The sequence below is a fragment of the Heterodontus francisci genome, chromosome 8 (genome assembly GCF_036365525.1).
Source record: "Heterodontus francisci isolate sHetFra1 chromosome 8, sHetFra1.hap1, whole genome shotgun sequence".
Classification (NCBI taxonomy): domain Eukaryota; kingdom Metazoa; phylum Chordata; class Chondrichthyes; order Heterodontiformes; family Heterodontidae; genus Heterodontus; species Heterodontus francisci.
This window is the reverse complement of record NC_090378.1, coordinates 4,804,815-4,815,371: the sequence shown is the minus strand read 5'-3', so window position 1 is coordinate 4,815,371 and position 10,557 is coordinate 4,804,815. Positions and strand designations below refer to the sequence as shown.

General features: G+C 45.8%; 1 protein-coding gene across 1 annotated transcript in view; it reads left to right on the top strand.

Annotated features, from left to right (window-relative positions):
* Positions 1-211: 211 nt before the first annotated feature.
* The window catches only part of tnni3k (TNNI3 interacting kinase), a 240,655-nt gene continuing 230,309 nt past the window's right edge, over positions 212-10,557 (top strand). Inside the window, exons 1-3 of the mRNA XM_068038016.1 lie at positions 212-240; positions 285-427; positions 473-581. Of these exons, the coding sequence (XP_067894117.1) occupies positions 212-240; positions 285-427; positions 473-581 (281 nt within the window). The remainder of the gene's footprint in view (positions 241-284; positions 428-472; positions 582-10,557) is intronic.

Below are 10,557 nucleotides of genomic sequence, written 5' to 3'. Positions count from 1 at the left end.
TAGCCACCAATTGTGGAGTGATGGAAATCGGGGATAGACAAGAATTGGAGGAATGCAGAGATCTTGAAGAGTTGTCGTGTTGGCGGCGGTTACAGGGCTAGGAAGGAGCAAGGCTATTGAGGGTTTCAAAAACAAGGATAAGGATTTTAACATTGAGGTGTTGTCAGACTGGGAGTCAATGTAGGTCAGTGAGTACAGGGATGATGGGTGAATGGGACATGTTTTGAAGAGCCGACACAGGTAAGATGGGCCTCCTTCTGTGCTCTGTGATTCTGTGATTGGAGAATCTCGGATTCAGTCAGTGTACTGCTGGTAGGTGTAGACTGGCTTCATGTAAACGAGGTTACCAGAGAGACAGTAGTGCCCATTGTGCTGTACCCCAGCAAAGAGTTGCCACCTTCAGAAGGAGAAGGAAGTCAGAAAATTGGTGAGAAAATGTCACTTTAAGTAAAATGTGCTGTTTCCCCTCCAGACGAGTGGAAGAAGAAAGTGAGTGAATCTTACGCTGTGGTGATAGAGAGACTCAAGGATGATCTGTGTGTTAAAGACAATGAGCTTCTCGAACTCAAGCATGTCTTCAGGTGAGAAGGAAAAGGCTGATATTGTTTTGAAATACTTGGGAGTTTGTGAGAATCAACATCATCCCCAGTTACCTTGGTGTCCTAGTTGACCCTGAGCTGAACTTCTGACTCCATGGATTAAACAGGAATTTAGAGACGCATGCGATAAAGGAACATCTGTAATTATGGTGAGTTTAATCTGCATATAGATTGGGCAAATCAAATTAGTCACAAAACCATAGAGGATGAATTCATGGAGTGTATACGGGATGGTTTTCTGGACCAATACGTTGAGGAACCAACTAGAGAACAGGCCATCCTAAACTGGGTATTGTGTAATGAGAGAGGAATAATTGACAATCTAGTTGTGCGAGACCCCTTGGGGATAAGCGACCATAATATGATAGAATTCTTCATCAAGATGGAGAGTGACATAGTTGATTCTCAGACTAGGGTCCTGAATCTTAATAAAGGAAACTACAAAGGTATGAGGTGCGAGTTGGTTATGATAAATTGGGAAATGTTACTTAAAGGGATGACGGTGGATAGGCAATGGCAAACATTCAAAGAGCGCATGGATGAACTGCAACAATTGTTTATTCCTGTATGGCGAAAAAGTAAAACGGGAAAGGTAGCGAAACCATGGCTTACAAGGGAAATTAGAGATAGCATTAGATCCAAGGAAAAGGCAGACAAATTTGCCAGAAAAAACAACAGACCTGAGGATTGGGGGCAGTTTAGAATTCAGCAATGGAGGACCAAGGGATTGATTAAGAAGGGGAAAATAGAGTACGAGAGTAAGCTTGCGGGGAACATAAAAACTGACTGTAAAAGTCTCTAAAGGTAAGTGAAGAGAAAAAGATTGGTGAAGACAAATGTAGGTCCCTTACAGTCAGAAACAGGGGAATTTATTATGGGGAATAAAGAAATGGCTGACCAACTAAATGCATACTTTGGTTCTGTCTTCACAAAGGAAGACACAAATGTCATACCAGAAATGTTGGGGAACACAGGGCTTAGTGAGAGAGAGGAACTGAAGGAAATCAGTATTAGTAGAGGAATGGTGTTGGGGAAATTGATGGGACTGAAGGACGATAAATCCCCAGGACCTGATAATCTACAGCCCAGAGTACTTAAGGAAGTGGCCCTAGAAATAGTGGATGCATTGGTGGTCATCTTTCAAGATTCTATAGACTCTGGAACAGTTCCTACAGATTGGAGGGTAGCTAATGTAACCCCACTATTTAAAAAGGGAGGTAGAGAGAAAACAGGGAACTATAGACCAGTTAGCCTGATGTCGGTGGTGGGGAAAATTCTAGAGTCTATTATGAAAGATTTTATAGCAGAGCACTTGGAGAACAGTGGTAGAATTGGACAGAGTCAGCATGGATTTACGAAACTGAAATCATGCTTGACAAATCTCCCAGAATTCTTCGAGGATGTAACTAATGGAGTTGATGAGAGGGAGCCAGTGGTTGTGATTTATTTGTACTTTCAGAAGGCTTACGACAAAGTCCCACATAAGAGATTAGTGTGTAAAATTAAAGCGCATGGAACTGGGGATAGTGTATTGCGATGGATAGAAAATTGGTTGGCAGACAGGAAACAAAGAGTAGGGATAAATGGGTCTTTTTCCAAATGGCAGGCAGTAACTAGTGGGGTACCGCGGGGATTGGTGCTAGGACCCCAGCTATTCACAATCTATATTAATGATTTAGATGAGGGAACTAAATGTAATATCTCCAAATTTGCAGATGACACAAAACTGGGTGGGAGAGTGAGTTGTGAGGAGGATGCAGAGAGGCTTCAGGGTGATTTGGACAAGTTGAGTGAGTGGGTAAATGCATGGCAGATGCAGTATAATGTGGATAAATGTGAGGTTATCCACTTTGGTAGCAAAAACAGGAAGGCAGATTATTATCTGAACAGCTATAAACTGAGAGAGGGGAATATGCAACGAGACCTGGGTGTTCTCATACACCAGTCACTGAAGGTAAGCATGCAGGTGCAACAGGCGGTAAAAAGGGCAAATGGTATGTTGGCCTTCATAGCGAGAGGATTCAAGTACAGGAGCAGGGATGTCTTGCTGCAATTATACAGGGCCTTGGTGAGACCACACCTGGAATATTGTGTGCAGTTTTGGTCTCCTTATCTGAGGAAGGATGTTCTTGCTATAGAGGGAGTGTAGCAAAGGTTTACCAGACTGATTTCTGGGATGGCGGGTCTGATTTATGAGGAGAGATTGAGTCAGTTAGGATTATATTCGCTGGAGTTCAGAAGAGTGAGGGGGGATCTCAAAGAAACCTATAAAATTCTAACAGGACTTGACAGGGTAGATGCAGGAAGGATATTCCCGATGGTGGGGGAGTCCAAAACCAGGAGTCATAGTCTAAGGATACGGGGTAAACCTTTCAGGACTGAGATGAGGAGAAATGTCTTCATCCAGAGCGTGGTGAGTCTGTGGAATTCGCTACCACAGAAAGCAGTTGAGGCCAAAACATTGTATGTTTTCAAGAAGGAGTTAGATATAGCTCTTGGGGCAAAAGGGATCAAAGGATATGGGGTAGAAAGCAGGAACAGGTTGCTGAGTTGGATGATCAGCCATGATCATAACAAACAGCAGAGCAGGCTCGAAGGGCTGAATGGCCTACTCTTGCTTCTATTTTCTATATTTCTATGTTCTCTCTATCATCTAGGACTATCTACTACCACCTTTGATACATCGCTCATCACCGTCCCTGTCTCAACTCATGAGCTGCTGAAACCCTCAATGGCCTTGCTCCTTCCTATCCCTGTAACCTCCTCCAGCACGACAACTCTTCAAGATCTCGGCATTCCTCCAATTCTTGACAATCCCCGATTTCCATTGCTCCACAATTGGTGTCTATGCCTTCACTTGCCTCTGGAATTCCCTCCCTAAACCTCTCCACCTCTCTACCTCTCTCACTTTCTTTAAGACATTCCTTATTTTATAATAAGATGACAGAGATGATGGGCGAATGGGACTTGCTGCAAGTTAGGACAGATAGCAGAGTTTTGGATGAGTTGAAATTAATGGAGGGTAGAATGTGGCAGGCTTGGCAGGACAGCAGGTGACAAAGGCGTGAATGAGGGTTTGAGCAGCAGTTGAGTTGAGGCAGGGGTGGAGACAGGTGACATTATGGAGATGGAAGTAAGCAGTCTTAGTGGTGGAGAGGACTTGAAGTCGGAAGCTCATCTCAGGGATGTATAGAATTGAGAACAGTCTGGTTCAGCCTGAGAAGTAGTCAGGATACTAGGGCTTTTGGACAAGGTTAGGATCAGGTTGGTTTGCAATGACTGTCATGGTCAAATAATCTGAGCATTTTGATAGTGTACTGGGGAATGACCACTTCACATTTAGCAGAATCAACTCATTCAGGAGGGGGGGAAGTTAAAAAGTTGGACATCGAATGTAGTAATCTCTGGATTTCTCCCAGTGCCATGTGCTGGAGAGAGGTGAAATAGGAAGATAGGGAAGATCAATGTGTGGCTTGAGGCATGGTGCAGGAGGGACAATTTCAGGTTCTTGGGACATTGAAACCAGATCTGAGACCAAAGGTACTGATTTAAAAGTGATGGGTAGCACCTCAACAGGACTGGCACCAATGTACTGGCGGGTGGTTCACTAGTGTGGTCAGGGAGTGTTCAAATTAAATTGGAAGGGGTTGAGCACCAACACAAAGAAGTAGAAAAGAGGAATAAGGTACATAAAGGAATTTTTTTAAAAATTCATTCATGTGGATGTGACAATCACTGGCCAGGCCAGCATTTATTGCCCATCCCTAATTGCCCTTGGAAAGGTGGTGGTGAGCTGCCTTCTTGAACCGCTGCCGTCCATGTGGGGTAGGTACACCCACAGTGCTGTTAGGAAGGGAGTTCCAGGATTTTGACCCAGCGACAGTGAAGAAATGGCAATATAGTTCCAAGTCAGGATGGTGTGTGACTTGGAGGGGAACTTGCAGGTGGTGGTGTTCCCAACCATTTGCTGCCCTCGTCCTTCTAGGTGGTAGAAGTTGTGGGTTTCGAAGGTGCTGTTTGAGGAGCCTTGGTGCATTGCTGCAGTGCATCTTGTAGATGGTACACACAGCTGCCACTGTGCGTTAGTGGTGGAGGGAGTGAATGTTTGTGGATGGGGTGTCAATCAAGCGGGCTGCTTTGTCCTGGATGATGTCGAGCTTCTTGAGTGTTATTGGAGCTGCACCCATCCAGGCAAATGGACAGTATTCCATCACACTTCTGATTTGTACCTTGTAGATGGTGGACAGGCTTTGGGGAGTCAGGAGGTGAGTTACTCGCCTCAGGATTCCTAGCCTCTGACCTGCTCTTGTAGCCATGGTATTTATATGCCTATTCCAGTTCAGTTTCTGGTCAATGGTAGCCCCTAGGATGTTGATAGTGGGGGATTCAGCGATGGTAATGACATTGAATGTCAAGGGGAGATGGTTAGATTCTCTCTTGTTGGAGATGGTCATTGCCTGGCACTTGTGTGGCACGAATGTTACTTGCCACTTACCAGCCCAAGCCTGGATGTTGTCCAGGTCTTGCTGCATTTCTACATGGACTGCTTCAGTATCTGAGGAGTTGCGACTGGTGCTGAACATTGTGCAATCATCAGCGAACATCCCCACTTCTGTCCTTATAATTGAAGGAAGGTCATTGATGAAGCAGCTGAAGATAGTTGGGCCTAGGATACTACCTTGAGGAACTCCTGCAGTGATGTCCTGGAGCTGAGATGATTGACCTCCAACAACCACAACATTGTCCTTTGCACTTGGTATGACCCAGCAGAGAGATTTCCCCCTGATTCCCATTGACTTCAGTTTTGCTCGGGCTCCTTGATGCTATACTCGGTCACATCTGGAGTACTGTGTAGAATACTGGTCTCCTTATTTAAGGAAGGATGTGAATGCGTTGGAAGCAGTACAGGGAAGGTTTACTAAACTAATACCTGGAATGGACGGGCTGTCTTACAAGGAAAGATTGGACAGGCTAGGCTTGTATTCGCTGGAATTTAGAAGAGTAAGAGGTGACTTGATTGAAACATATCAGATCCTGAGGGGTCTTGACAGGGTGGATGTGGAAAGGATGTTTCCCCTTGTGGGAGAATCTAGAACTAGGGGATACTGTTTAAAAATAAGGGGTCGCCCATTTAAGACAGAGATGAGGAGAAATTTTTTCTCTCAGAGGATTGTGAGCCTTTGGAATTCTCTTCCTCAAAAGGCGGTGGAAGTAGAGTCTTTGAATATTTTTAAGGCAGAGGTAGATAGATTCTTGATAAGCAAGGGGCTGGAAGGTTATTGGGGGTAGGTGGAAACGTGGAGTAATCCATTCAGCCATGATCTTATTGAATGGCGGAGTAGGCTCGAGGGGCCGAGTGGCCTACTCCTGCTCCTAATTCGTATGTTTGTATGTAAACGCTGCCTTGATGTCAAGGGCAGTCACTCTCACCTCACCTCTTGAGTTCAGCTCTTTTGTCCATGTTTGAACCAAGGCTGTAACGAGGTCAGGAGCAGAGTGGCCCTGGCGGAACCCAAACTGAGCGTCACTGAGCAGGTTATTGCTAAGCAAGTGCTGCTTGATAGCAACGTCGACGACACCTTCCATCACTTTACTGTTGAATGAGAGTAGACTGATGGGCGGTAATTGGTCGGGTTGGAATTGTCCTGCTTTTTGTGTACAGGATATACCTGGGCAACTTTCCACATTGCCGGGTAGATACCAGTGGTGTAGCTGTACTGGAACAGCTTGGCTAGGGACGCGACAAGTTCTGGAGCACAGGTCTTCAGTACTATTGCTGGAATGTTGTCAGGGCCCATAGCCTTTGCAGTATTCAGTGCCTTCAGTTGTTTCTTGATATCATGTGGAGTGAATCAAATTGTTTGAAGACTGGCATCTGTGATGCTGGGGACTTCAGGAGGAGGCCGAGATGGATCATCAACTTGGCACTTCTGGCTGAAGATTGTTGCAAATGCTTCAACCTTATCTTTCGCACTGATGTGCTGGGTTCCCCCATCATTGAGGATGGAGATATTTGTGGAGCCACCTCCTCCAGTTGGTTGTTTAATTGTCCACCACCATTCACGGCTGGATGTGGCAGGACTACAGAGCTTAGATCTGATCCATTGGTTATGGGATCGCTTAGCTTTGTCTATCGCATGCTGCTTATGCAGTTTGACACACAGATAGTCCTGTGTTGTAGCTTCACCAGGTTGACACCTCATTTTGAGGTATGCCTGGTGCTGCTCCTGGCATGCCCTCCTGCACCTTTCATTGAACCAGGGTTGGTCTCCTGGCTTGATGGTAATGGTAGAGTGGGGGCTATGCCGGGCCATGAGGTTACAGAGTGTGGTTGAGTACAGTTCTGCTGCTGCTAATGGCCCACAGCGTCTCATGGATGCCCAGTTTTGCATTGCTAGATCTGTTGGAAATCTATCCCATTTAGCACGGTGGTAGTGCCACACAACACAATGGAGGGTATCTTCAATGTGAAGGCGGGACTTCATCTCCCAAGGACTGTGCGGTGGTCACTCCTACCAATACTGTCATGGACAGTATTGGCAGATTGGTGAGGACGAGGTCAAGTATGTTTTTCCCTCTTGTTGGTTTCCTCACCACCTGCTGCAGTCCCAGTCTAGCAGCTATGTCCTTTAGGACTCGGCCAGTCGTGATGCTACCGAGCCACTCTTGGTGATGGACATTGAGGTCCCCCACCCAGAGTATATTCTGCATCCTTGCCGCCCTCAGTGCTTCCTCCAAGTGGTGTTCAACATGGAGGAGTACTGAGTCATCAGCTGAGGGAGGGCGGTAGGTGGTAATCAGAAGGAGGTTTCCTTGCCATTGTTTGACCTGATGCCATGAGACTTCATTGGGTCCAGAGTTGATATTGAGGACTCCCAGGTTTACTCCCTCCCAACTGTATACCAGTGTGCTGCCACCTCTGGTGGGTCGGGACATACCCGTGGATTGTGATTGCAGTGTCTGGGGCATTGTCTGTAATGTATGCTTCAGTGAGTATGACTATGTTGGGCTGTTGCTTTGACTTGTCTGTGGGACAGCTCTCTCAACTTTAGCACAAGCCCCCAGATGTTAGTAACGAGGACTTTGCCGGGCTGTGTTTGCCATTGTCGGTGCCTTGGTTGATGCTGGATGGTCCTTATAGTTTCATTCTTTATTGACTTTGTAGCGCTTAGATACAACTGAGTCGCTGCTAGGCCATTTAAGAGTCAGCCACATTGCTGTGGGTCTGGAATCACAGGTAAGGACAGCAGATTTCCTTTTCCTAAAGGACTTCAGTGCATCAGTTGGGTTTTTACAACAATCAATAATGGTTTCATGGCCATCATTAGACTAGCTTTTTAATTCCAGATTTATGAATTGAATTCAAATTCCACCTTCTGCTGTGGTGGGATTCGAACCCATGTCCCCAGAACAATATCCTGGGTCTCTGGGTTACTAGTCCAGTGACAATACCATTACACCATCACCTCACCTAAGAATGAAAGTGTTGGATAGTATTAGAGAAGCAAGTAGCACCATCATCATCTGCAATCCCTCGTGTCAAGGATGATTCTTCCTTGCGGTTGACTGAGTGGATGTGAGATGTCAGAGTTGGCTGTGGGTTTGTAGATGGTTTATGAGCCCCCTCTTAGCCTTGCAGGCTCACCCACAGTGAGGACATTGGTTGTCGGGCCGTAGAGGTGGTGGCGGTTGGTTGGCTTCAGCTTCTGCCCTCTCTTTCTGTCTGTCTCGCCGTTCTCTCTCAGTGGCTGCTCTTGTTGATTGGAAGGTCTTGACCCCATTTTTGATGATGGATCGCCATTTTGGTCATGATTGGACATCTGCTTCCCATGTGTTGGTGCTAATCGAGCAGACCTTCATGGAGGCTTTGAGATTGTCTTTGAAACATTTCCTCTGGCTCCAATATGAATGGGCTCCCTGGCGTAGCTCTGGGTAGAGCACCTGTTTGGGCAGACATAGTGGGGCATTCTGATGACATGTCCTGTCCGTCTCAGCTGACGTGAGATTATCATGACATCTATACTTGGCATGTCTGTGTCTTGGACATTCATATTTGTTCTTTTGTCCTCCCACTTGATTTGCAAGATCCTTCTAAGACAGCGTTGATGATGTTCTTGGGCCTTGATATGGTGTCTATTAGTTGTCAAAGCTTCAGCACTAATATTGGAAGAACCACTGCCCGATCGACTTTGAGTTTAGCTTCGGGTCAGATATCACGATTCACAAAAACATCGCACTGGATACACATTGGTCGTGTATCTCTTCATCAATGTTAGCTTTTTGGGATCGGTAGCTTTCAAGATATGGGAAGTGAAGGTCATTTTCCAACACTTCACTATGAATCTCAATTGAACGCATTGGATTTGATACATTTGGTTTGGGCTGTTAAGGGACTTTGACCTTCCAGGTGTTCAGGGCAAGTCCCATGCTCTCATCGGCTTTGGTGAATACGTCAACTGTTGTAGTTCTTCTTCAGAGTGAGCACGAGCTTGTGATTCATCAGCATATTGTAGTTCTGTTACAGAAGTGGTTGTTGCCTTGGTTTTGGCCATTTATGGTTGAAGAATTTACCATCAGTCGCTAAGTTATTACCACACCTGTGGGGAGCCATTCAGTAGTAAGCTGCAGTGTTGCTGTGGGAGAGATTGAGGATAGTGTTGATGCAATGACACATCCCTGTTTGATGCCTGTTTTGACAGAGAATGGGGTCTGTGGTGGAGCCATTGCATCTTCCTGTCATTAGCATAATTTCACGTAGGGGAGGATGATGTTTGTGAACTTAGCTGGCTATCCATGAAACTGTAGCACCTTCCAAAGGGCAGTTTGATTCAACAAACTGGACACTGAGATTGAAAAAGCAGGACCTCTAAGGGAGTAATCTCTGGATTACTCCTGGTGCCACGTGCTAGTGAGTTTAGAAATAGGAGGATAGAGCAGATGAATGCATGGCTGAGGAGATGGTGCAGGAGGGAGGACTTTAGTTTCCTGGATCACTGGGTCTGTTTCTGGCAAAGGTGGGACCTGTACAAGTTGATCGGGTTGCACCTGAACCGGAATGGGACAAGCATCCTTGCTGGGAGGTTCGCTAGTGCAGTTGGGGGGGCGGTTTAAACTAATTTGGCAGGGGGGTGGGATACAGAGTGGAGGTACAGTAGGGGGTAATATAGAACAGAAAGTGAGTCTGCCTGGAAAGCAGAGCAAATATAGACCTGGTAAGGCACAAGGGAAAAATGCAAGGTTGGATTGCATCTATTTCAATGCAAGGAGTCTAACTAGTAAGGCAGATGAATTGAGGGCGTTGATTAGCACATGACATTATGATATTATTGCTATCACAGAGACATGGTTGAGGGAGGGACAGGACTGGCAGCTCAATATTCCAGGGTAGAGAATCTTCAGGCGCGACAGGGGAGGGGATAAAAGAGGAGGTGGTGTTGCACTGTTTATCAAGGAGTCAATTACTGCAGTAAGGAGGGATGACATCTTAGAAGGTTCCTCAAATGAGGCCATTTGGGTAGAACTTAAAAACGAAAAGGGGGCAATCACTTGGCTGGGCATGTACTACAGGCCTCCATACAGTCAGGGAGAGATAGAGGAGCAGATATGTAGGCAAATCTCAGAGAGCTGTAAAAATAATAGGGTAATAATAGTAAGGGATTTCAACTTCCCCAATATCAACTGGTATAGTCTCAGTGCAAAAGGCTTAAAAGGGGCGGAATTCTTAAAATGCATACAGGAGAGCTTTTTGAGACAGTATGTAGAAAGTCCTACGAGAGAAGGATCAATACTGGACCTGATCCTAGGGAATGAAGCCAGTCAAGTGATAGAAGTGTCAGTGCGGGAGCATTTCAGGGATAGTGACCATAACACTGTAAGATTTAAAATAAAAACAAGAAATGCTGGAACCACTCAGCAGGTCTGGCAGCATCTGTGAAAAGAGAAGCAGAGTTAACGTTTC